General features: G+C 48.5%; 1 protein-coding gene across 6 annotated transcripts in view; it reads left to right on the top strand.

Moving 5' to 3' along the window:
- The first annotated feature begins 696 nt into the window (after positions 1–696).
- Dcun1d4 (defective in cullin neddylation 1 domain containing 4) overlaps positions 697–26,821 on the top strand; it is a 90,411-nt gene continuing 64,286 nt past the window's right edge. Inside the window, exons 1-2 of one of the 6 annotated variants that reach the window (XM_048414875.3) lie at positions 697–781; positions 884–944. In XM_048414875.3, coding sequence (XP_048270832.2) covers positions 776–781; positions 884–944 — 67 coding nt within the window. In that variant the 5' untranslated portion in view covers positions 697–775. Of the gene's footprint in view, positions 782–883; positions 945–9,983; positions 10,003–10,985; positions 11,141–12,096; positions 12,133–12,712; positions 13,113–26,821 lie in introns of those variants that run through there. The other 5 variants (XM_085691776.2, XM_085691777.2, XM_085691779.2 and 2 more) reach the window with 5 other exon arrangements.

Genomic DNA, 26,821 nt, shown 5'->3' with positions numbered 1-26,821 from the left:
GAACCCAGAAGAGCAGCCAGCACTCTTACTCACTAAGCCCGCTCTCCAGCCCCTGTAATTCCTTCCTTCTTAATCCTAGTAAATGCAGGAAACAAGTTGCTCACGGGAACCTGTTTTGGAATACATAAGTGGAAAAAGAAAAAAAAAAGGAGGAGAGTCATAATTGCTTTTCTAGAACAAATGTCCAGATTTTTTTTTTTAAAGGTGGGGCGGGGGGGGGGGGGGTAGATCTGCTAGAGTTAGTAGAGTTAGTGGCTCATACCTTCAATCCCAGCACTCAGAGAGTGGTGGTCTTTCCCTAAAGCTGGAGTTCTAGTGGTTGGTTGCTGGGAGCCCACAGAAGGAATTAATGCTTCGCCTATTTTTAAAATCCCAGGGAAGAAAGCTGATTGGCCCAGCTGAGGTCACAAGCTCCCTGGAGTTGGGGCGGGGCTTCTTGGTTTGACCCCCACCCCCCCTCCGTGGCTTTGTTTAGAGTGCTGCAATTCCTGCAAAGAAGAGTCCTTCCGAGTGAAAGATGGGGTGTTCTATACAGCAGCTGCTGGTGTCCCCCCATCTACGCCTCTGCAGGCGGCACTGGAAGCTTCTGGGTCCTTGTTTCCACCCGCACGTGGTGGGGAAGAGAGCTGTCTGAGCTCAAGTCCAACGTGACTCAGGCCCCTCGTTCCATCCCCTTTGTCCTGGTTCTGTTCTGAGGCAACATTCTGTTCCAGTGTTTATAGGCGATCCGTGGATATAATCATGACTGTGGGCAGCGTTGGTCAAGCGAGGCTTAATGGAGGTGAGAGCAGGGAGAAGAACAACAAGGGGTGTGCGTGTGGAGAGGGCAGTGCGGGAGGAAGTACAGATTTCTTACCTGATCCCTGCTTTCCCCCCAACCCAGTTTACCCAAGAACAGCAAGCCTGTCATCCACAAGGGGCTGAGGAAATGAGACATTGGAAAGGTAAGGTCTGACAGGCGTTAGTTGGTGGAAACATCCATCCATTGCCCCTTCAGTGCTCAATCTAACTGACTCGCTGTAGATCTGTACTCTGCTGGGAGTGGATGGCGTTAAAGTAGCCGGAACCCAGGTTCTGTGTGAGGAAGCCTTCTAATCGGAAGTGAAATAGCAGAGAGAATGAAGAGTCAAGGTTTATTTGATGCCTGGCCCCTCAGTTCTGGTCCGCGATTGGTTGGCTTGTTTTGGCTGGCCTGTGGTAAGGCTGCACACCATGGTAGGAGCTCCTAGCTAGTCGCAAACACTCACATTGCAGGGAACACACGAAGTAAAGGAGGAAATGGAGTCCCACAGCCCTTTTCAAGGCCATGCCAGCCCCTCCAGGACCCAAACTGAGGACTTAGCCTTTACATCATTGGCTTTGGGGGTAGAGATGCATTCCAGATTCAGAGGAAAAGCAGGGGGAGGAGGGTAGCGGAAAGGAAGTGTCTCCTCCTTGCGATGTTAAGCTGCAAGAGACTCTTTGCTCCTGTAACCAGCCCCAGCATCTTCCTAGAATCATTAAAATTGGACCGCCTTGGATCTTGTCTGATCATGTTCCAATTCTCCACCCCCCTCCTTGACTCTCCTCCAGGCTGTTGTTCAAGCTCATTGTAATGAGGTAATGATAGGGAACCCTGAAGCTTGCCTTCACTCACTGAGGGTGGATCAGCAATACGGCTGGGAAAGCCATTCGCCAGGTACCCTGGGCACCTGAAAAGGGACCTGGGAAGGGCAGAAGCTCACAGGTAGGAGGATGGGGCACAGGTCTGCCCATGCCCCTGCTGAGACAACAGTACTGCTTTGGGTCCCACTTTAGATCTGCTCAACTGCTTGACAAGGATGGTAGGAAAGGCTTCTGTCCTGGACCAGAGATGTATCTGTGATTCTTGTCAACACTTGATTGGGGGCAGAGAATGGGTTTTCCCCCAAGGACTGTGCTCAGTGTGTCTGTCTACCAGGGCTAGAAGAACAGACTCAGATCTATCCATTTTGTAGAAAGAGACCAACTGCTCAGACCCGAATAATCACACAGAAACTATATTAGTTACAACACTACTTGACCTATTAGCTCAGGTTTCTTATTAACTAACTCTAATATCTTAAATTAACCCATTTCTATTAATCTTTGTATTGCCACAAGGCTGGGGCTTACTGAAAAGTTTCCAGGTCCTTCTCCTTCAGCAGCTACATGGTATCTCTCTGACTCCGCCTACTCTCTCTCTATCTCTTTCAGCCTGGCTATATTCTGCCCTGCTACAGGCTGACACAGCTTCTTTACTAATCAATGGTAAAAAAAAAAATAAAGCATATTTATAGCATACAGAGGGGAATCTCACACCACATCCATATTCCAGGGCACAGAGTAGGTTTTAAGGGTGAACAAGCATTCCCTACCTAAAATATTGTGGAGAGAAAAGATACAGTAATGGTGGTGGAAAAAGATCACCAGAGGCAAGCCTGCTGAGTTTGCTTCTCCCAGCACCACACTGCCTTGCTGTGTGCCTTTGGGCAAGTTACTTTACCTCTCTGTGCTTTAGTCTCCTCGTTTGTGAAATGGCTTGTAGGAAAGGACTTCCTTGTTAGGACTGTTTGCGGGAGTCATCGAGTCAACACGGGGTTGGGAGGGGGGGGTTCAGAACAGCACCTGGCACAAAGTGAGCAGTGAGCTGTTTAGTAATATTGCTGTCCCCAAACCTGTTATCTGTTATCTGTGGCATCTTGGGAAGCTCTGCAAAGCTGAAGTTATAGAAGGTAGAGTTTGTGGTGTTAGAGCTTCGGAGTCAGAACAAGTAATGAGGTGGTGGAAGGATACAGTGACAACATGGACCCATGTGGGCTCAGGGCTGGATTCAGGGCAAATGGCTATCACTGGTAGGGACGGGCCAACGAGGCGTTCTTGTGCTACTGGCTTTGCGGGAGGGGCCAGGAGTTGACCTGGGGTCCCGGAGCCAACAGGCGGAGAAGAAGCCATCGGAAGCCACAGAAGGCAAGAGAACTGTAGATGGAGGACACAGAGCCTGGGCAAGGTGGCTTCAGACAAAGTAACACTGGCTGGGGCCCAACGCAATTCCTTTATTAACCAATGATATTCACGGCATACAGAGGGGAATCCCACATCAAGAAAGAGCTGGAATGAGATGAAGTCTATTCTTGGCATTTCTGTCTCAAAGAGCAAGTCTCCTCTTACCCGGTGCCCAGGATCTTCCCACTGAAGGTGCTAGCAAGAGCCCTTCACCCTTGCCTTCAGCCTTGTCTCCCAGCCTTGCTCCCTACCCTTGCCCCCAGCCTTGCCCCCCAGCCTTGTCCCCAGCCTTGTTCTTCAGCCTTGCTCCCCAGCCTTGTTCCTCAGCCTTGCTCCCCAGTCTGCAAGCTGCTGCCTTTACCTACTGACTCCCCAGCAAAATTCTTTTTCCTCGAGCACAGGAATCAGTGTCTGCAGTGCTCAGGAGGAAAGGTAACAGAAAGGAATTAACCCCACCCTGACAAAATTACAGATAGCCTGAAGCTCCTGGACTTCAAGAAGGTAACACCTGCCAGCCGGAACAAATGTCTAATCTAGGCATTCTCTTCTTCTTCTTTTTCTTCTTCTTCCTGAGATGTTGTCTCCCTCTGGTTGTTCTTGAATTCCTTCTGCCGACCAAGCTGGCCTTGAACTCAAAGAGATCCACCCACCTCTGCCTCCCTGGTGCTGGAATTGAAAGTGTGCACCACTATGCTTTGCTTGATATAGCTATTCTTTTTAAAATTTTTTTATTGGTATTTATTGAGCTCTACGTTTTTCTCTGCTCCCCTCCCCACTTCAATCCTCCCCCAAGGTCCCCATGCTCTCGATTTACTCAGGAGATATTGTCTTTTTATACTTTCTACTTCCCATGTAGATTAGATCTATGTAAGTCTCTCTTAGTGTCCACATTGTTGTCTAAGTTCTCTGGGATTGTGGTTTGTAGGCTAGCTTTCTTTGGTTTATGTTTAAAAACCACCTATGAGTGAGTACATGTGATAATTGTCTTTCTGTGTCTGGGTTACCTCACTCAAAATAATGTTTTCTAGTGATGTAGGTATTCTAAATGGAAGAGGGTGATGGGGTGATTATGGCTGGGTTTTATACCTTTGATAGAGAATTATCAATGATTCTGAAAAGGGCCTGAGAATCCCCAAATGCTAAGGACATTGCCCCAACCTATCTTGGCTAAGGCAAGAAAATAAAGTAGCAGGTAAATATCTGGGCTCATTGAAGGAAATAGCCTTCAGGGAGATCAATGAGTTCTGTTGTAGGTGAGCAGGCCTGCATTTGTACTACACAGGCATGTTTGTGGGTTCTGTTCCAAGTTTGGAACCACTAATTTTTCTGGAGTATAGAAACTTGGTTTTCCTCCTCGCAACATGGCCCCCATGGTGGTTTGTAGGTAGCAGCATCCATTGTGGGGGCGTGTGTGGTTGGAGGTGCGAAGAGACTAAGGCAGCTTCATCCTGGTTGTCTGTGAGATTGGAATCTGCTGAGTCAGGGGTTGGGCATCCTGCTTGCCAGAGCTTTCTAGAACAGGAAGTTCTTACCCCGTAGAGTGAGCAGTAATTTTCAAAGCTCCTGCCCTCCTCTCTACCTCCCCCCTTTCCTCCTGCAGTCTGCCTTCTCCGTCCAGTCTCCCAGAATGCTTCACTCTGCCATAATGAGATGCTCGGCTGCCGCACAGCCACTGAGATCTGGAGATGGATGGGGTCCCCTGTACTGCCCTGAGAGGGATATTAAAAAGACATTGTATTCATGAAAGCAGGCTCGAGGAGGCAGAGGGATGGGGATTCTGACAGCACACAGAAGCCATTGTCCAAGGAAAATGGTTATTCTTTCTGCCCATCTCCTGCTAGCTGCAGTAATTGAAGACATGCTATATTCATGGAAGTCACCACAAGGGTCAGGCATTGTTTAGACTGAATTGGAAAATTATTCCTTCTGAGATTGAATTAAATGCAACATCATTAGGACTTGATTAGCTCGATGTGGAATAAGGAGAGAAAATCCAATTCAGAGACTATGTGGTAAGGAATGAATACGTTTTTTATTCAAACCCTGTTAATTCCCTAGGCAGGTGTAATCTCCTCAAAGTAAAAGGCCCTGGGTAGAAAGGAAGCAGCCAGCTTAAGCACCTCATATCTGCTTTAGAAAAAAAAAGCCAGTTAGTTAAAAAGGTCTATGAATGCAACCCGATAGCTGTGTGACAAGAAATCTTGGAAGTTAGAAATATTTTTAAAAAAATAAATGAAAATCCCTTTATTGCTAAAACAAATTCATTGCTAAATGAAACCCAATGGAACCTGGATGTTCAGTCTAATTGGAAGGTTCTTAGTGCTGTTAAAGGATCCTTGAAATGCCTGCTTCATCTAGAAAGATTTTAGTTGGAATTATCCTTGAGCTGGGAAGTAGCCGACTGTACCTCCTAGCCATGCTCTTGGGTTAGCAGGAAGCCACAGAAAGAGGTCCCAAGCAGTGGGAGCTCATATCCTTCTTTTTGCTTCACTCTCCTAGTCCTGGAAGTTAATTTTATAGGCATGACCCTGTTACCCTTAACTACTCCTTGATGAAAATAGTCCTGCTTTTATAGACGAAGGAACTGAAACCCAGCCAATCTGGCATATTGATTTTCCTTTTAGACAAGCCCTTGTTATGTAGCCCATGCTGGCCTTATCATCCTCCTGCCTCAGTGTTCTGACTGCCATCGTACTTGGCTCTCAGCTAAGCTGAATGTGGTCATTTGATGCTAGTAAATGGTAGGGTCTGTCTAAATCCAGCTTGGCTCGTGGGCAGTACTCAAAATCGTCTGCTTCCACTTCCAGCTTACCAATTATGGGGGTCTAAAGCAGGACGGGGGAGGATGCCCAAGGCCAGGAAAAAGCTACATGCTTTAGTGTGTGGTTGTAATCTCCACACTGGGAAGGTGGAGTCAGGTGAATCCCTGTGACTCAGCCTTTCTAGGTGACCAACAGGTTCAGTATGACATACTATTTCAAAAAAAAAATATTGTGAAGAACAGTTAAGGAAGGCACTTGATAGCACCCTCTGGTTTCTACACATGTGCAGTCAAGCGCATGCTTTTACACACACACACACACACACACACACACACACACACACAGAGTGATGTTAGTAATGGTGGCTCTCAAGGAAGAGTAATTATTTCAAAGTACAAAGAAGAGAAATTATGGGAACACAATATGAGTCTCTAGTCAAAGAAAATTTTCTAGAATGTATTACAATTGGGTTTTTTGGATGCCTACTTTCTATACTTTTGTGTGAATTCCCAATATGAACCCAACTTTTTCTTGATTAGGCAAACTTTTGCATCTTCTGTCACAGTAGGCTGTGCTGGTGACTTGTCTCAGTGAGCATACTCTTGCGTCCCCATCTCTACCTTCACTGTGCAGTTTAGAAGCTAGAGAGTAAAGAAGCAAGTATCCCAGTTAAGTTTTTGTTGCTGTCATAAAGAACGGACCAAAAACATCTTGGGAAGAAAAAGGTTTATTTGGCGTTCATATTTCAGCCTATCATCTAGGAAACGCAAGGCAGGAACTTTGAGGTGGGCTCTGAACCCAGATATCTTAGAGTCATGATGATTACTGGCATCCTCCCCAAGGAGCAAGCTTGCATTCTTATACAACCCAAAAACATGGTTCCAGGAATGGCATCACCCCAGTGGGCTGGGTTCTGCTTCATCAATCATTAATCAAGAAGATGCCCAAAGACATGTCCATAGGCCAATCTGATGGAGGTAAGCCCTCAAAGACATTTCCCCTTTCTCAAGTAACTTTAGTGTGTGTCATGTTGCCAAAAACCAACCACCACAGCAAATAATTAAATATAGTGACTACCCAGCGAGGGACTGTCTAGCTAAGGGGGAAAGAAAAAGACGGCGAGAGAATCAGCATGTGACAGAATGTGACGGGTGTTGCCGCCGTATCAGCAACCTCACCATTTCTTAGGGGACCTTCACTGGACATGTGTTCTAAGACCCAGAGTCAAACTTAAAGTGTCAACCATTATTACAAGATTGGACCACGCTTTGCCAAGTCTTCTAAACCACTACAAAGTCAATTATTTTCACCGTTTTGTTTTTTGAGATGGTTTCTCTGGTTATCTTTGGAGCCTGTCCTGGAACTCACTCTGCAGGCCAGGCTGGCCTTGAATTCACAGACATCTGCCTGTCTCTGCTCCCCAAGTGTCGGGATTAAAGGCGAGCACCACCACCGTCCGGCGTGTTTGCACTATCTGGAGAAAATGACAAAAGTGATCCCCAGGCAAAAATATCTAGTGAGGAGCGGATTCAAGAGGGGTCTTAACAATTCTGTGTGTTAATTTTAAAAAAGTCTTTAGAAAATATGTTATAAATACTTACCTTTTATTTTTATTCTGTGTCTGTGTGTGACTGTGTGTATGCATGCTCCCACCCCTGGGAGGGGCAGAGGATCCCCAGATCTGAGTTAAGAGGCTATTATGAGCGGCCTGACATGAGTGCTAGGAACTGAACTTAGTTTTTTTGCAAAATAATACTCTTTCTTAACCACCGAGGCACCTCTCCAGCATTTCATTGTGATGATGTATTATAGATACAATGGTGGCTCATGAGAAAAAGGGAAGCATCAATTAAAGCGTATTTTAAGCTGGTGTTCCGCAAACATCAGTTCTATGTGTTACCTACTTGTGACTTTGAGGAAATCAAGTATCCTGTCCTCTATGAATACATTTAAGTTTTTATTCAGTTTCATTTCCATATCTTTAATACTCACTTAACCTATTTTTGATAACTTGCGGAGTTCGCATACTTTCTCTGGAATCAAAGGTTACATTAATTCCTGCATGCTATGCTTCCTTTCTTCCTCCAAACCTTACCAGGGACACATTTGTCTACCGACTAATCTGAGCAGGCCCCATTCTATTCCCGTCTCCAGGGCTAAGCTGTTTTCCATCCCATAGCCCAAACCTAGCACACATGGGACAAGCATATCTATTGGGATTTGTGATACTGAGAGCAAAGTTTAAAGCCAAAAACTTGTGCTATTCTTGCTCTCGCTGGACCTCCATGTCAAATTCTCATCTAGGCTTCAGATCCAAATGGATATTATGGAAATCAATGCATATAGTTATATAAACTAACAAAATAGGAAGTTGCCGATTAAACACTCAGTAACTTGTTCATATTGTTTTAAATCTGTAACCAAGCGCAATGAAGTGACATGTTGCACTCCCAAGTCTTTCTATCCCAGTCCCCAAGACACTCAATTATTTTCCCCTGGGATTTGAATTTAAAAGATATTATTTCAGTAAACATCTCTACAGGGACCTTGTTATTTGGGAATGTTACTGAATGAGAAAAAATTAAAATAACATACTATATTGAAAGATTCCTCACTGGATATCATGAGAAGGTCATATTCCAAATATGAAGAATAGAGTTTGGATTAGCCTGGTAGAACTTTCAAGTAAGAGGGGACAGTAACCTCTTGGAAATCTGAGACGTTCTCTCTTTGGAGCAGTAGGTAGACAAGGAGCTGGAAGCTTGAGGTTTTTTTGTTTTGTTTTTGTTTGGTTTTTGTTTTGTTTTTGAGACAGGGTTTCTCTGTAGCTTTGGAGCCTGTCCTGGAACTAGCTCTTGTAGACCAGGCTGGCCTCCAAACTCACAGAGATCTACCTGCCTCTGCTTCCCGAGCGCTGGGATTAAAGGCATGTGCCGCCACTGCCCGGCCAGGAAACTTTTAAATACTGCTTTGTTCTTGTCCAGCCGGACGAGATGACTAGGATTAGATACTTAATCCCTTTCAAATTCAAGTCTCATATTCTTATAAAGAGGAAGTTGGACTTGGTAATCTCCACAGTTCTGATATCAATTTCCTCATTTGTCGCCATCTACTTAACTCGTAGGGACAGCGAGTAGTGTCCAGTCTTGGAAGCTACTGAACTAAGTGTGGGAGAACTGCAAACGTAGCTCTAACAAGCTCCCTGACCGTGGAGAGTTATCACCTTGTGGGTGGTTGAATTGTCTGGGGCATATGTCACAGAGCGCCATGTAGTTGTATTATTCGTGAGTCTTACGGAGCAGTGAGGCCCAGCTGACTAAGAGTGTTGCTTCTCAGTTCTCAGGCTCTAGCTGACTCACTACCGTCATCTGAGTAAATTAAATCTGCATTATACTTGAAAATAATTAGACTAACCCTACTAGAATGAAAGCTGAAAAACAACAAAGGTTGTGAGTCCTACACGTTTTTCTCCCCCTGGATCATATGCATGAGTCAGGGAAGAGCTGAGAGCTAGGGAGAAAGCAAACTGGTAGACCTTTTAGAGCTGATCACACAATAAAGTTTGCTGCAGATAAATCAAGATAGAAAATTAATAGCTAAAATAAGTCAAGGGCCTATTTTAATTTAGAAGTACCAGGAAGCAAACCCTCTTCTGTGCGAAATAATATGGGAAACAAAACTCAAATGCGTACAAATATTATACACACAAAATTTCAGAAGCCTGAGTAAACTCTAATTCTTGATTCTCCAGATTAGGTTGAAGTCAGAAATGGAATAACGACACAGGAACATCGCTGAGAGTCAGTACTTTTTTTTTTTTTTATTACAGAGGTCCCCTACATAGGGCTCCACAGACACTTTCCTTTGTCTGTGAGGCTGTCTTGTTAACGGGACCCTAAAGGATGCTCTATGAAGGATTCTGTAGTTCTGAGATTCGGCAATTTGATGAAGTGGCTTTTATGCATTGAGTGATAAATATGAGAGATAAGATTATAGGAATTCCATCTATTACAAAGAAGTTGGGGATGAAGATGGAGTTTGTCACAACTAGAGTGATGAGGAGGACAAGGAGTCCCAGCTGACTTGCCCTTGTAAGGTCTGTCCTGATTTCAGAACTCTGCAGCTCAAAAGTCTAGGTTGTAGAATTCCGAATCCTAACGCCCGACCCCTTTGTTATCCTTGGTCATGTCAACCAGTCTCCGTGGCTCGATCTACAGAATGTCTAGGCTATGGTGGGGTAAGGGTTATGGAAGGTGTGAAAGTGGAGTGTTTAGGGTAGGGGTGGGGCAGCCTTCCATGGACATATCTAAACGTTATTACATTACCATAGTGATTGTGAAGAACTGATTTTCAAGTACTGAAACACGCAGAACGGAACTTAAAAAAAAATATACAGAATTTTGCTTTAGGACTCTTAAGGATTAGAACCCCATTAACGCTTCCTTCTGCCAAACAACAGCGGTTCACTTTCCGGCCAGGCTCGACTTAGGTTTCTTAGACTAACAATCTGGGAACCTGGCTTGCCCGGGTGCCAGGCTGATCCCAGAGCCTAATGTGGCACTGGGTTTTTCTCTCTGTGGGGGACCGCAGAGGTGTCTGACGGACAATGCCTGGAGCACCAAACCTTTGGCGCAAGCAACGCGTGACTCTAAAAAAGAAGCGTTATTTCCAAAGTTGGGGGATAGAAAGCTTGTGGAATAAAAGGGAGGATTTAGTTCGAAATGAAGAAGCGGAGATTTTTCTTTTTTCTAATTTCCTACAATGGGAAATGATTGATGAGAACCGGTGCTAGCTGGACGCTGGCAGTAGCAGGATCTGGCCGGTCTTCTAGGGAGAACAGGTCCCGGTGGTCCCAAGTGTGGCTCCAGGTCACTCCGCCTGCTTTGTTTCGGACTCTTTACAGGGCTCTCGGTTGGTCTCCCGCTCCAAGGATCCGCCCGCCACAGGGCGGGGCTTCAGGGTCAAGGTGGACCAATTCCCCAGCCTCGCCCCTCCACGCGCTTTCGGACCCCGGGATGACTGACAGCTTCTGGGTCCAACCAGTGACTCCAAAGCGTGGTCTCCGCCAGGGGCGGTCGGAGACGAGGCGCCGGGGCCAATCGCGTTGCAGACTAGGGGGCGGGGCCTTCTTGCCAGCTCCAGGCGGGCGCAACCAGCACTCCTTCGGTCAAATGAGAACCGAAGAGGGGCGGCCCCCCGGTTGGGGTCCAGCCAATGAGGAAGGCGGGATGGGCGGGCCGGAGTGGCAGCCGCCGGTCCTCTGCTGCGAGCTAAGGTTTGGAGAGTCGGTGGGGGGACCGCGAGTGGAGCGCGGGAGCCCGGGCGGCGAGCGGGTGTGAGCTGCCCGAAAATGCACTCGGATGCTGCAGCTGTCAGTGAGTAGCGCAGCGCCAGCGGGCCGGATGCGGGCCCGCATACCCCGTCCGCTCCCGTCCTCCCCTCTCCGCTTCTTGGGTCCCGATCGCGCTGAGTCCCTGGTCCAGGAGCGGGCTGATTCCCTCCTGGAGCCCGAGGGCCGTGACGCCGCGGGCGGCTGGGGCGGGGGCAGGGGCGGCGGGGAGGGGGTGGGGATTGGCTGGCTTTCCGCGGTGGGGGAAGGGGGGGGGGACATGCTCTGAAGGCCGGGGGCCGAGAGTCTGTGGTGCATGGAGGTGGAGACGGTGGCGGCGCTGGCAGCTGGGGCCGGGGGTGGCACGGGCGGGTAGGGAGCGGGCCTATGGTCTGGGTGCAGGGTGAGGCTTGCGGGGCCCAAGCGGTGCGGTCGGCCGGGGAAGGCGGGGGAGTGCGAGGGGAGCGGGGGCGGGGACAATGGGAAGGAGGGCTGGGGGCGGGGGCGGGAACAATGGGTGGGGAGCGGGGGCCGCGGCCAGGCCGGTGAGGGGCTGCAAGCTCATGTAACGGGGAGGGGGGGCACGGAGTGGAGGCACCACGGTGGGATGGGATAGTTGAGGAGTCCCGTACACCGAACGGCGGCCGGGGGTGGCGAGAGGGCTTGGGGGCAGGTGTTGGGACATTGGGGTCCCTGGAGAAGAGGATGGCGGATAGCGTTGCCATGCAGTTTAGGGACTGGAACCGGGGGCAGGGAGGTGTGTGGAGTGAGTTAGGAGGAAAAGGAGGTGGGGTGCGGGGAGGGGGTAGCGGGGACTAGGAGGGCTGTCATTCCGGGTTCGGTGCTCACGGGGCGGAGTGGGGGGCGTTGGACTGTGCACTGGGGGAGGTGCTTCCTCCCGGGAGGGGCCAGGTCCTGCTTAGGAGGGGACCGCCCTGAGCCTGGGGGTGCGCGGAGGGGAGGGGGCGGGGCCGGGTACCCGGGAGGTGTCCCGAGGCTGGCAGTGGCCACCGCGCTTGAGAAGCGGCGGCGAGCGAGGTCAGCGCGGGCTGGGGTTGCGGGACCGGGAGGCGGGGCAGGGACGCCGTCTGCAAGCTGACCCAGCCCGGTGGGGTCCTGGAGGCGTGGTGGTGGAGGGATGAGCATAAGGGGGTGTCTGGGTCCCCGGCGGTCCGTAGGTTTGGCAGTATGTGACGCAGTTGTTTAATTTCTGGCCATCAGGTGTGGAGGCTGATGAGTCAGGACCCGCTACCCTGTACGAAGGGCGGCTTCGGAGGCACAACACCAAGCCTGCAGGAAGCCACCTCGACCCGAAGCACCTGGAGGGCGCTTTAGGGGTTTCCTTTAGGGTCTGGCTCCTGGAGCCGGTGTGAAGGAAAGGCAGGCTCGCGGAATTCTGGGACTTGTAGTCCCAGCCGCGCCGGGCCGCGGTTGGGTTGGGTGCACGTGGGTAACTGTGGAAACGAGTCCCAGAATGCAGCGCGTCCCTTGGAGCCTCCCTGCTTGGCTAACTCGTGCTTTGTGCCGCGGAGATCCTATGCGTTCTCTCCGGGGTTCCTTGGGACAGTGTCCGTCGCAGAGGGAGAACCTAGGCCAGACCCTGGCCCTTTTCTGAGTTAATTATTTTTCCCTGCATCTGGTAGCCTTGCGGAGTGAGTGCTTAGTCTTGAACCATCCTGCACACACTTCGTTCTAACGCAGGGTTTAGCGTGGAGCATTTAGAGTGGATTCAGCGTATGGAAGCCTAGGGTGAAGTGTCCAGCCTTACATAAGTATGGGAACTAAGTAGAGACATGTATATCCTTTGAGAAGAAAATACCGAAAACTGTACTGGTATTTCGTGGGCTGTTTGGTTTGCCCAAGAATTAGGAGTGTTTTTTTTTGTTTTTTTTTTTTTTTTTAAAGTGAATTGAGAAGAACAGCTTAATGGAATTTGGGGTTGAAATAGTCTCATGCCCGAACCTGAAATGAACTCCCAAAGGTGAACAAAGGGAAAGTATGATGTCTTCCGCTTTTATGTAAGTGCAAAGCAAATGAGGCAATTGTTTGCTTCTTAACTGCCAGATTGTAAAGACTTTACCTCTTGACTGTTACAGGTCTCTGAGTTTGTGGACTTAAAGCCACCGCATCCTTGTAAAAGGAGACTACTCATTCCTGACTGCCCAGACCCAAGTAATCCCACAGAGACTATAATAATCACAACATTGTTTGACTGATGACTCAGGCGTATTTCTAGCTAGCTCTTACATCTTAAATTAACCCATTTCCATTAATCTGTCTATCGCCACAACGCTGTGGCTTTCTGGGTAAGGTTCTGTTCTGGCGTCTGTCTTCTCTGACAGCTATATGGCACCTCTCCGACTCCGCCTACTTTCTCTCTGTATCTCTTCCAGCCTGGCTATATTCTACCCTGCCATAGACCAAAGCAACTTTATTCATTAACCAATAAAAGCAACACAAGTATGGAAGGACATCCCACATCACATTTTTTGCCAGTTCTTTTTAGTGATCACTCCCAAATCTAATGTAGGGGCTATAAGATTGGCTCAAAAGTAACCACTTATTTTTGTATGGTGAATCAGATATTATGAAACTATTGATAATAGTTAACAAAGGGGTCTTTTAAATGACCGAATGATATACATCTTGCAGACAAGTTTTAAGATTTAGAAATCACTTAACATGGTTACTAAACATGGTTAAGACAGTCCTAAACTTGCTATGTATTTCACAATGTTTGTAAAATTTTGTTGTTATTATTTTAAACTATGTTTATGTGTGTGGGTATGTGTGCATGTGGATGCAGATGCAATGGAGATCAAAAGAGGACGTGCGATTCTTTAGAACTGGAGCTCCAGGCGGTTGTGAGCTGCCCAGCATGAGTGCTGGGAACGGAACTCAGGCCCTCTGCAAGGGCAGTAAGCACTCCTTACCGCTGAGCTGTCTCTCCAGCCCTTCCAGGATGGCTTTTAAAATAAAGTCTGAGAGACTGGTTAGTGTGTGATGCTTTGAGGAAGCAATTTAAGTCTCTCCCGTTTTGATTATATTGGCAAAAATCTCTCAGAAAATTCTTGTAATATGTATGTGTATGGAAATTTTTTCCAAAAAGTATTTAATCCTGGGATTTGCTCTTGCCAAATCATAAGGCCAAAAAAAAAAAAAAATACATGAGGTCTATAACCGTCTTCAAAATTTAAAGAAAGTATTAGTCTGCATTTCTTTTATTTTCGTTTGTTCCATCGTATCCTGAAAGACAAACGCTCTTTCCACACATTTTCTTCATCCAGTCCACAAGCCCAAAGCCCTAGGCAGTATCGAGCCTGCACTGTCCACTCTAGTTTTGGGGGACCTTTGGTTTTTGGCCCTTGGCTGGGTCCTAATTTTTCTTTTGGATTTTGCTATGCTTTAAAACAGTTAAAAATGTTTTATCAATTTTTTTTTTTGTCTTTTGTATCAGAAAGGATTTTTTGGGGGTTGGGGAGGGGGAGGTAGTTGTTTTAATCGGGGTTCTAGAGTAACAGAACTTACAGAATAAATCTCAAGGAAATTTATTAGAGTGACTTACAGGCTGTGGTCCAGCTAATCCAACAACAGGACTCTTTATGTGCAGAAGGTCCCAGAATCTAGTAACTGCTCAGTCGCTGAGGCTGGAAGTCTCAGCTGGTCTTCGGTATCTACCGGAGTCCTGAAGAAGTAGGCGCTAATGATGGTGAAGGAACGGACTTTCTAGTGGGGCAAGAAAAAGCAGATGAAGGCCACAAAGTTTCTTCCTTCTATATCCTTATATAGGCTTCCAGCAGAAGTCATGCCCAGATGAAATCTTCAGCCCAGAAGTGTCTTCCCACTTCAAAGATCCAGATTAGATGTGGATCTTCCCACTTCAAATTAAGCAAAATCCCTCATAGGCGTGCCCCTCCATTTTGGATTTTAGTTAATTCCAGATGCCGTCAAGTTGACAACCAAGAGTAGCCATCCCAGCAGTCTTTCTACCACTGTGGCAAAGAACAAAGCTCTCCCATCCTTTTGTGGACATTGCCGCTTCTTTCTCCATTCCTGGCTCACAGAGGGGCCCTACTTGGTGCTTGATAGCATCTGATTTTTCTTCAAACTTACCATATCTCCTTTGTTGTTATCTTGAGCTACTGTAACTTACTTCCTTCTTCTTGTTTTTTAGTTTCATCTTAGTCACCATCATGGGCATCTTTATAATTGTAGCTAATAATTAATAGCCAGTAATCCTGCTGACACAGCAGCAAACCGCTGTCTGTCAGTAACCTGGTTCTTGCTGGCCTGTCAGTGTGCCTTCGATAAGCACTGACTCCAGGGACATCTAGACTTCGAGTTGGGCCAAGGTGCATCCATATATCAGATAGAGGCTGTTTATTTGGCCTAGTTCTGTAGTTAGGCCAGGCAGGAGGAAACCAGCACCGGTTGATTTTGTACATTTGGTTCATGAAGCCACAGTAATTTTAGCCACCCTAGTTGGAGCCTTAGATACTTCTCATCTTTTTTCCTGTTTGGTAGTAGAAGGGAGAGTCTGTGTTTTCAATACTGATTTTGTTGCTGTGACCACATTTTTGAGAAAAGCAACTTGAGGAAGGAAGGTTTTTTTCTGGCTCACGGTTTGATTGTATCTATAGCGAGGAGAGATGGCTCACCATTGTATCTATAGGGAGGAGAGATGACTCGCCATTGTATCTATAGCGAGGAGAGATGGCTCACCATTGTATCTATAGCGAGGAGAGATGGCTCACCATTGTATCTATAGAGAGGAGAGATGGCTCACCATTTTATCTATAGGGAGGAGAGATGGCTCACCATTGTATCTATAGGGAGGAGAGATGACTCGTCATTGTATCTATAGGGAGGAGAGATGGCTCACCATTGTATCTATAGCGAGGAGAGATGACTTGCCATTGTATCTATAGCGAGGAGAGATGACTCTCCATTGTATCTATAGGGAGGAGAGATGGCTCACCATTGTATCTATAGGGAGGAGAGATGACTCGCCATTGTATCTATAGGGAGGAGAGATGACTCGCCATTGTATCTATAGCGAGGAGAGATGGCTCACTATTGTATCTATAGGGAGGAGAGATGACTCGCCATTGTATCTATAGGGAGGAGAGATGACTCGCCATTGTTATCTATAGCGAGGAGAGATGATAGCCATTACAGTGGTCACTTTTCTTCTTTTTTTTTGCAGTTCATTCATGGACCCAGCCTATGGGAAGGTGCTGCCCGCAATCATAGTGGGTCTTCCTTCTTCTGTTAAACCCTCTGAAAATGCCCTCACAGAGATTCCACAGTGTGTCCCTTAGGTGATGTCAAATACAGGGAAGCTGGCGAGAAGATAAATGGCCATGGGCGGTATCTCTTTCTATCCTCTACAGTTGTCCTCTCTTCTCAACTCTTTACCAATGTCTTGGGTCTGATCCAGTCTTTTTTTCTGGTACCCAGTGGTCCTGTGTAAGACTTAGCCTGTGCTACATTGGTCTCTCACCAGTTGAATCATCTTGGCTTTTAGTATATGTGCTGCAGAAGCAAGCATGAATCATCTTGACTTTTAATTTTGCTTTCCTGCTCAAAAACTTCGAGGGCTTCCAGGTACTCAGTTAAGTATGGCCTCCTCAGAACAAGAACTCAGGAGAGTTCAGGAAAGGCAGATGAATCTCTCTGAGTTCAAGGCTAGCCTGGTCTATAGAGTGAGTGTCAGGACAGCTGGGGCTACACAGAGAAACCCTGTCTCGAAAACAGCACAATGTGATTGAAAGGTGCCTAGTGGTATAACGTGGCTTTTGCAGTTGAAGTCTGGCTCCTCCTCCCTGCCTGCCCTCAGAGCCATGACAGTAATGGGCCGGGACAGTATTAAAGTCCCTGAGACCATTGCTAATGACCTACTTCCTCCAGGGGTTCCATAGGTTTTACAACTTACCAAACAGTACCATTACCTGGGCACCAAGCATTTGCAATATGAACCTTTTGGGGGCATTTCATATTCAAACCATAATACAGCTATATGTAACACTTAATTTTGATTGAAGAGTGTCTAGTCTGGAGAGATTGACATGTTGGTATGTGTAAGGGACTAGGGAAAGTCTGTTTGGGACAGAAGGTTGGAACTGTCACCAGGTTTGTTTGGGAGATAGGTTGGTGTTATTTTGATTTTCTTTTTTTCTGTCTTATGACCATACCCTGGTATTAAGGCTTTATTTCTTCATGAAATAACGCGAAATAGTGAGCCAGGGGCTGGAGGGCTCAGTGGTTAAGAGCACTGGCTGCTCTTACAGAGGACCTGGGTTTGGTTCCCAGCACCCTCATAGTGGCTAATCACAGTCTGTAATTCCAGTTCCAGAGGATCTGACACCCTCTTTGGCTTCTGAGGACATCAGGCACACACATGCACATAAAAACAGAACAGTGCGGTGAGATTGTCAGTACATTCTCCCTTCCTGTGGTCCAGCGTGTAGACTAAAGCTAGAGGTGACAGGCAAGGACTCCGCTCGAGGGCCTGAGTTGGTGTTAATCGCTTCCTGCAGTTTGTTCTTACTGTGAAATTCAGGTTACAAGTACTCTTGAGAATTATTATTTTAAGAATGCATTTAAAAAAAATGTGTCTTAGGAAGAAAACCACTGAAATGAATTTTAAATGGGATTGTGTGCTTTAGTGTCTGCCACATGGCAGTTTTAGAACCAAGGACTTCTTATTTATTTATTTGTTTGCTTGTTTGTTTGTTTGTTTCTGGAGTGTCCATGGTTCTGCAGAGTGCCAGAGGTTTGGATTGCTTTTCTTTTAATTAGAAACGAGTATTGTCACTTAGAAAGTTGTTTTTGAAACTAGTGACTGTTTAGAATAAAACACAAGATGATAAGAAAAAGACCCCTCCCCCTGGGTGGCACTACTGGGTAGCACTACTTCTTGATGTGTGGTGAGGGAGGTGGGTTGTTCTTTGTGGATTCTTTTTTTCAAGAGTGTCTAGCAAAGCTTTCCCTACCTGCTGCTTATATCTGCAAGGCTTGCAGGGCAGGGAGCCATGCATCCTGACAGGGACAGCACTGTCTCTTCTAGAGGACTCTGGCTCTGGTGAGGGAGCCTTACCTTAGCTGTGAACTGATGGAAGTACCCCTCCCTCCTCTCTACAACCTGAAGGCGGTGGTCAGCAAAGGAAAGGAAGTTGTAGCCTGGGGAGAACCATTGTGGTGGGTGCTCCACCAAGGGCTCTGTTGGTTTCAGAGGCTGGGCCCAGCCCTGGGCCTGCCTGAGGAATCTCGCCATGTGCCTGTGTGGGTTCTTTTGGTTGTGTGGTTGGTTGGCAAGCCTGGCTTTCTAGTTTTTCTAGTGAATCTAGTGCTATATTTAAAGCCCGAATCCAAACAAAATGAACACTTTTCTGTTTAAACTCTCCACAGTTGATTTCCAATGCTGGCAACTAAGAACTCAGACATAGCCCTGTTGCTGGTCAGTTAATCTGGCAGAGGCTCTGAAGAAGAGCGGTGGTCTCCTTTCAGTGGATCGACCCGCAAGCTCTACTTAGAGATGACCAAAGACTGACCGAAGGGTTCATGTAATGTCAGTTGTAGGTGTGGGAGCCAGCATTGCGGTGTTCAAATCTCTGAGTGTCATCTGGAGCTGTGTACTTCTGTCCCCAATGACGGCCAGCCACTTTTGTCTCTGAGAAAACCAGTTCAGAAGGTGGGACACGCAGAAGCTGGCCCTTAATTCCTTGTGCATGTTCTGATTCGAGAATTCTAACTGGTACTATTTGTGGGTTTTTCTTGGGTGTGGTATTTTGTTTAGTCAGAAATAATCTAGTAGTTCTGAAGTGTTCCTGGTCAACTTTATTGAGGTTATAATTTGCATATTATTAAATTACAGCTATGTAAGTATATAGTTGGGTAGACAAGTAAACAAAGACTCTGGCAGAGCAACTAGTAAACCAAGATACAGAACATATTCATCACTCCAAGAGCCTCTCTATGTCGCGCCGACCAGTCAGCACTTCACCTAGACCCCACCCCAGATACTTGGCCCTTCAAATGTGTCTGTGGTCTCCTTCATGTTGATGCTTAGTTATTTTTCTTTTCATGGACATATTACAGCATCACACACTCCGAGTTAAAGGAAAGTGTGCATGCTGTGTGAACCATGAGGGTCAGGATTGGTGCTTTTACCGCAGGAATGACTCCTCCAAAGGTTGCCCAGCGGGTTACTTTTCTGTAGCCCAGTGACATGTCATGCCATGCCATGCCACGCCACTGTTCCCTCTTGGATGTCTTGGTGTCTTCCCGTTGCTTTGCGGAAGGCAGTCTGGGAAGTGGGGAAGGGCTTGGCAGGTGCCAACCCTCAAGTCAGACTCTCTGGACTCACGCTCTTGCTGTGGCACTTACTATTTGTAAGTTTGTGGGCGAGTTACCCCGCTCTTTGTGCTCAGAGAGTTCACACTTAGAAACTGCCTTCCCATCGAGGCGGCGGTGGTGCACGCCTTTAAGCCCAACACTCAGGAGGCAGAGGCAGGAGGATATCTGTGAGTGCAAGACTAGCCTTGTGCACAGAGTGCCAGAACTGAGCTCAAGACTAACCTTGTGTACAGAGTGAGTTCCAGAACAGCCAAAGCTACAGAGAGAAACCCTGTCTTAAAAACCTAAAAAAAAAGCCTTCTTGGGGGCATGGCGCTGTTGTCGTCAGGTGTGTTTACCAGGTGCATTCACCAGGTGTGAATATCGAGTACCTACTCTATACAAGGGCATGGCACTGTTGTCACCGGTGTGTTCACCAGGTGCATTCACCAGGTGTGAATATCGAGTACCTACTCTGCACAAGGGCATGGCACTGTTGTCACCAGGTGTGTTCACCAGGTGCGTTCACCAGGTGTGAATATCGGGTACCTACTCTGCACAAGGGCTTGGTGCTGTTGTCACCAGGTGCGTTCACCAGGTGTGAATATCGGGTACCTACTCTGCACAAGGGCTTGGTGCTGTTGTCACCAGGTGCGTTCACCAGGTGTGAATATCGGGTACCTACTCTACACAAGGGCATGGCACTGTTGTCACCGGTGTGTTCACCAGGTGCATTCACCAGGTGTGAATATCGGGTACCTACTCTGCACAAGGGCATGGCACTGTTGTCACCAGGTGTGTTCACCAGGTGCATTCACCAGGTGTGAATATCGAGTACCTACTCTACACAAGGGCATGGCACTGTTGTCACCGGTGTGTTCACCAGGTGCATTCACCAGGTGTGAATATCGGGTACCTACTCTGCACAAGGGCATGGCACTGTTGTCACCAGGTGTGTTCACCAGGTGCATTCACCAGGTGTGAATATCGAGTACCTACTCTGCACAAGGGCATGGCACTGTTGTCACCGGTGTGTTCACTAGGTGCATTCACCAGGTGTGAATATCGAGTACCTACTCTGCACAAGGGCCTGGCACTGTTGTCACCGGTGTGTTCACCAGGTGCATTCACCAGGTGTGAATATCGAGTACCTACTCTGCACAAGGGCATGGCACTGTTGTCACCAGGTGTGTTCACCAGGTGCGTTCACCAGGTGTGAATGTCGGGTACCTACTCTGCACAAGGGCTTGGTGCTGTTGTCACCAGAGTGTTCACCAGGTGCGTTCACCAGGTGTGAATATCAGGTACCTACTCTGCACCAGGTCTTCATTTGTCTGGAAGTTTTCATTCTGGTGTGGGTGAGGGGCAGATAGAAAACAGGTCTGTTTTGTGGCGTGGCGCTAAGTTCTGTAGAGAACAATAAAGCAAAGGAAGCATGTGTGGGGGTGGGGCAGTGGGAAGGGGAGGGACACAGCACACAGGCTCTCCGTGTGTGGCAGGCCTGTCTGAGGAACAGCACAGAGACTGGGAAGCAGGGAGAAGAATGAGAGAAACCTTCCCGGGGAATCTGTGAGCTGCACCCCCTGAGGTGTTTCTGTGGCTGTTGACTCCTGATGCTGGCTTCCTCTGTAGGCGTGGCATCAGAGAAACCAAGGAGGAAAAGAGACATTCTGTTATTTGGGCGACTGATATGTCAGTCAGCTGTCCCCAGACCCTGCTGTAACAGACAAGGTCCCCTGGAGCCTGCTTCTCCAGAGAGTGTGCAGGGGACAGAGGCAGTGGGCAGGTGAGGGATGAATGGCAACTGCTGGGTTAGTGGGACCAGGAGGAGGCTCACAGCTGGACTTCCTAGCAGGGCAGGAAGGGGAGGAGTTGCCTTGTCAGCTTAGCCTTTGGGATTTCATTGGGAAATCAGTTCATGAGTGACTGGGCTTGGGAGGACAGAGGGAGCGGGCAGGCCTGTGGCAGCCAGGTGGGGGTGTCGGGAGCTGAGTACAGAAGATGAGGTTGCAGAGTGGGACCTGTGGATTGCCTGAGTGGACGGGAAGCAAGAGAGGGGAGGGGAGACAGGACACTGGGAAAGATATAAAGGGACTTGGGGGTGGGGCTAAGGTCTCTTACTCCTGTGTTCTCCACTCCCACTCAGAGCGGATCTGCTGCGCCCACATTTCACAGGTGAGGAAGCTAGAGTACAGGAAAGGTAACCTCAAGGTCGTGAAGCTTTTATACAGTGGCTTGAGCTTTAGCTGGGTGTTCTGGCTCCAGGTCAGGGGTGCTCCACACTGCAGGTTCACGGATCTCAGCATCGCATGCTTATTTTAGCTGGGCCTTCCGGCTCCAGGGTCGGGATGCTGCACACCTCAGGTGGGTGGGCCCCAGCATCGCCTGTTTGCTTTTCAGTTACACCTCTGAGGGAGCATGCTGTCCTGGCCGTTGACTGACCAGGTCAGAGCCTGTTGGCCCTGCCTCCTGTACCTCAGATTCTTCCTCTTGGAGTGACTTAGTGGGTAGGTGCCTGAGGCCTTGCAGCTCCTCTACACCCCTTCCTTGGCAAGGCCACTTGAAGTGGCAACAGGAACTGAACCCTGTTGGAGAACTGTGGCCCAGAAAAGTACTCTGTACTCTCTCAATTGCTGTGGAAACAGTCTCGGTTGCTGAGATTTCATCTTAAATAGGTGTATGTGGAAATATGCTTGCGAGTTTTAGAATATAGGTGATACCTAACATCTGTGCAGAAAACCAGAGCCATCCAGTAGCTTTTATAGTTAAGTTAGCTCCACCCCCACTTTTCACCTTAGGTCCTGGTTAAGTGTTTATCTTTAACATCTCTAAGGTGCCGTTCCCCAAACCGTTCCCTAGACTTCTTGTCCTGAGCAATGAAATGGGACAGGGTGGTTGTCATATTTTACTAATGGCCTTAAGGACCCATCCCCTGGTTATCCCCTCTGACTTGTCTTTCTGACCGTTCCAGGTCCAGGCCAGGGCTCTTCCGGATCACGATAAGGGGAGGTGGAGCTGGTGTGGGCAGTGGATCTGGTGTGCGGTGTGGGCAGTGGAGCTGGCGTGGGCAGTGGAGCTGGTGTGTGGTGTGGGCAGTGGAGCTGGTGTGCAGTGTGGGCAGTGGATCTGGTGTGCGGTGTGGGCAGTGGAGCTGGCGTGGGCAGTGGAGCTGGTGTGCAGTGTGGGCAGTGGAGCTGGTGTGGGCAGTGGAGCTGGTGTGGGCAGTGGAGCTGGTGTGCGATGTGGGCAGTGGAGCTGGTGTGGGCAGTGGAGCTGGTGTGCGGTGTGGGCAGTGGAGCTGGTGTGGGCAGTGGAGCTGGTGTGGGCAGTGGAGCTGGTGTGCGATGTGGGCAGTGGAGCTGGTGTGGGCAGTGGAGCTGGTGTGCGATGTGGGCAGTGGAGCTGGTGTGGGCAGTGGAGCTGGTGTGCAGTGTGGGCAGTGGATCTGGTGTGCGGTGTGGGCAGTGGAGCTGGCGTGGGCAGTAGAGCTGGTGTGCAGTGTGGGCAGTGGAGCTGATGTGCAGTGTGGGCAGTGGAGCTGATGTGGGCAGTGGAGCTGGTGTGCGGTGTGGGCAGTGGAGCTGGCGTGGGCAGTGGAACTGGTGTGCGGTGTGGGCAGTGCTTTGCCATTGTGCATTCACAGCAGCTCACTGATGTCTCCAGGAGCCTATGTAGAGGATCCTGCCAATCTGGCTCAACAGATGGGGGCACTGAGGTACTGTGAGTTAGGTTGGTGATATATGAGGTGTCTCAGCTGGGACCCAGCGGAGTTGGGAGTCTGGCCTGGAGTGTACCAGACCTGACATTCTTTCCTCTAAACCTGGCTCCTGCAACATTATCAAGATTGAAGGGTACTTTGTCTCTGAATGACCCCGTGGAACTGTGTTCTCAATGGTAGGCAGGGTGAGGAGACAGAATCTGGAGTCCTTTGTACCTTGCCACATTGGGAACACAGCCAGCTAGTATGTCCTGAAGTGACCGGATCCTTTGAGATGGCAGTGGCGTGTGCAGACACTGGGTGCTGGGTGGCACGCCTCCTCTTGGGGTGGCTGGTTGCTTCTACCAGTCTCTTCCCTGGGTTCTGTGAGAGCGAGGGGGAAGGCGCCCGCCTACTGGATGCTTGGCTGGATTTAATTTTGGATCTTGTACTCTGCAAATGCCGCGTCACACCCCACAGTGACTGCTCGTCAGTTTCCTTCTGTAGCTCCCCTCCTTTGGCTTTTTGTCCAGTAGCGAGTGTGCGCCGGGTAGGATGAAGTTAACACTTTCCTCGCTTGCCTGGTTTGCCTGCCCTGGGTCTTGACCCTTCTCCGCAGGGCGCTGGGTTAGTCTCCTCTGCAGAGTCCTAGTCAGTGGAGAGGTGTTGGCTGCCGGCAGGTGATGGCTGAGTTGAGGTTCTGGGTATTAAAATCCACTCTCCCATTTTCATTCATTGACTGGGTCAGACCCTGCTTCCCTGGGTGTCAGACCCTGCTCCTCTGGGCTGCTTGAGTGTTACTTGTGTGGATAGCAAGCTGGGGTTGGTTTGACTCTGATGGGAGAAGGTTTAAAAGGTGCTGCCCCTCTGACTTGTAGCCAGCACCTAGTTGTCACCTACTGTGCCCCATGCACTGCTCTCCAAGCATTTTAATTGTTGCAACATCCACTAGCCATTTGGTAGAAGAAATGTCCACTTCTGGCAATGAAGGCCATGCCGTGCGGAACTGACTGTAACCTGGCTTTTGGGGTCTCCTACCTAGTTCTACACTGTGAGAAAGCCTTTCACAGCACTGGATTTTTCCCTCCCTCCTTCCCTCCCTCCTCCCTCCCTCCCTCCCTCCCTCCCTCCCTCCCTCCTTCCCTCCCTCCCTCCCTCCTTCCCTCCTTTTTTCCTTCTTTGTAGCCCGGCTGTCCTGGAACTTGCTCTGTAGAACAGGCTGCCCTTGAATTTACAGAGATCTGCCTGCCTCTGCCTCTTGAGTGATGGGATTAAAGACATGCACCGCCACTGCCTGGCTAACACATTACTGTGTTTTAATAATTTTGCCTTAAAAGTAAGAATGTTCAAATACAAACATGGAAGACCTGTGCCATCTCATACAGCCAATAACTTAATTTATGTGTGAAGTTATAAGTTGGAATTAGATCTCTTAAAACATTTTGTGTTTTGCTTTCACAAGAGTATAGGCTTCATTTTTGGAAGACACTGTATCCCAAGCCATTTTGGAATGAATTTATTTTACTGTTGTTTTTTTTTTTTTTTAAAAAAAATTACATAGTGTACTTTCCAAATCCTGTGTCCTGTGTATCCCTGAGCTCAAGTTCCAGTCAGTAATGACTTTTGATTCGACCTGCCTTCTGCCAGCTCAGACTGGTCTTGATCTTGGGATCCTCTTGCCTCTGCCTCCTGAGTTCTGAGAGGGAGCAGCATTTTAAACAAGCCTCACCCTCAGCCACATACATGCCTGCTTTGCCTTCAGAGCTGTGCATCTTGAATGCGCTGCTCGCCTCTGCCTTCCTCAGCCTGCTGGGTGCTGGCCTCTCCGCTGTCACTGCTGTCTGACGCTGTTGGCTGTGGACTAAGATGTTCAGAATAAGCGGGTCTGTAGAGGCAGGAAGGACATGGGTGGTGGCCTCATGTTGAAGGGAGAGGGGACAAGTGAGGACTGGTGGTGAGTGTGCTAGAAATGGCCCGAAACTCGTCTGTGGTCCGATAACTCCCTGAATATGCTAAAGCCCCTGCATTGGATACCTCTGTCGGTGGATGACGTGGAGTGAGAACCGCATGTCAACAGAGCTGTTGAGAATACCATCCCAACAGGTGGCGAGGCCCGTGAGGATGCCTGAACCTCCTGGAGGGTGATGTTCTGCTCTGGGTGGGGAGGTCAGATACGAGGAGGGTATGCTCCGGTAGATAACTCAGGGAGGACATCCGCTGGGCCTGTGAATTCTGGTGTCAGGGAGGCAGAGGGCAGAGTAAATTGCATGGCCCTGCAGTAGGATGGTCTGCTCTGGGTGTGGAAGTCAGATATAAGGAGGACATGCTCTAATAGATGACTCAGGGAAGACAGGTGTTGGGTGTTGAATTACCTTGATTCGAGAAATAACCAGGCTAGCTAAAAGATAAAACAATGGTATTTTTATTTATTATAAGGAGTAAACTCACGAAACAGGATCGAGAAGTCCAAGCTCAGCTGTGCTGCCAGGAACCACAGAGAGAGCGCACCTAGGCCACGTCCATGAGGCGGTTTTCTCCAGTCCCAGAAAGCCACACCCTAACTTGGTCCCACTTCTTAAAGATAATTGGTTGACAAAGATTCCCCATCAGTTGGGCCTGTGAATTCCAGGGGTCAGGGAGGCAGAGGGCAGAGTAAATTTCAAGGCCCAGCAGTAGGATATGACTTCAGTACTCGAGGAAGAGTGTGGTTGGAACAATGATCCAGAAGGAACAAGACAGTCAAATGGGGTCTTGCATGGACTTGTGTTTCTAGACAGAAGGAAGTCAGGTAATCTTAACAGTGGCTATCACTGAGTTTCCTTCTTTCATAACACTTAGAAAAGTGGAGGTCCTTCCGTGTGTTGCATTGAACCCTTGGGAGAGGTGCAGCCCTGCACCGCATGGTCCCTATGATGCAGTGATTTTGATAACTTTCCTTCTGTTTTGCTTTTCTGGCAATACTGTGGCTGCTATTCCGCTCTTACCCAGAGCTCCTCCCCCTTCCCCCTTCCCACAGGGTCACCTCATGATTTTCATTGTCACAGAAAAGGCATTTATTGTGAGCACAGTGGCATATTTAAAATGTTTGTACCTGAGAACACTGCTCACAGTTTGGCAGGCTGGAGTTTAGATAACAATCAGATACCTTTGTGAGTCTTCGACCAAGAGAACACAGCGCACTTGAGATGTCAGCGACGGTGTTGTGCGCCTCTCCTGTTATGCTCTTCCTCCTGTAAATGCCGCAGGTACCTGCTAGACAGTTGGCCTAGCTTAGCATAGAATAATAATGGACAGCGCTCTCAGAGACAGGGGGACAGAGTAGACATTATTTGTAAGCATTAAGTTTTTAAAAATGCATTTTTAATTTTAACTGACACAGTAGTTGTACGTTTTGAGGGTCCAGCATGACATTGTAGTGCATGTGTGTGTGCGCGCCCGCGTGTGTGTGTGTGTGTGTGTGTGTGTGTGTCTTGAGTGGTGATCAGATCATGGAGAGATTGGCACGTCTGTCACCACAGACATACCATTCCCGTGGGCCTATTCAAGGTCCTCTTGACTAGGTAATTTGAAATATGCATGTATTTGCTGCTGAGTATATTGAGCCTCGTGTCTTACGTAACGTAAGAATGATTCCCCCGGTGTGGCCCTACCCCAGACTCTTGAACCATCTCCTCTTCATTCCTCCCTCAGACC

The sequence above is a fragment of the Myodes glareolus genome, chromosome 8 (assembly GCF_982192425.1).
Source record: "Myodes glareolus chromosome 8, mMyoGla1.1, whole genome shotgun sequence".
Taxonomy (NCBI): domain Eukaryota; kingdom Metazoa; phylum Chordata; class Mammalia; order Rodentia; family Cricetidae; genus Myodes; species Myodes glareolus.
The sequence above is the reverse complement of the archived record's forward strand: the minus strand, read 5'-3'. Positions and strand labels throughout refer to the sequence as shown.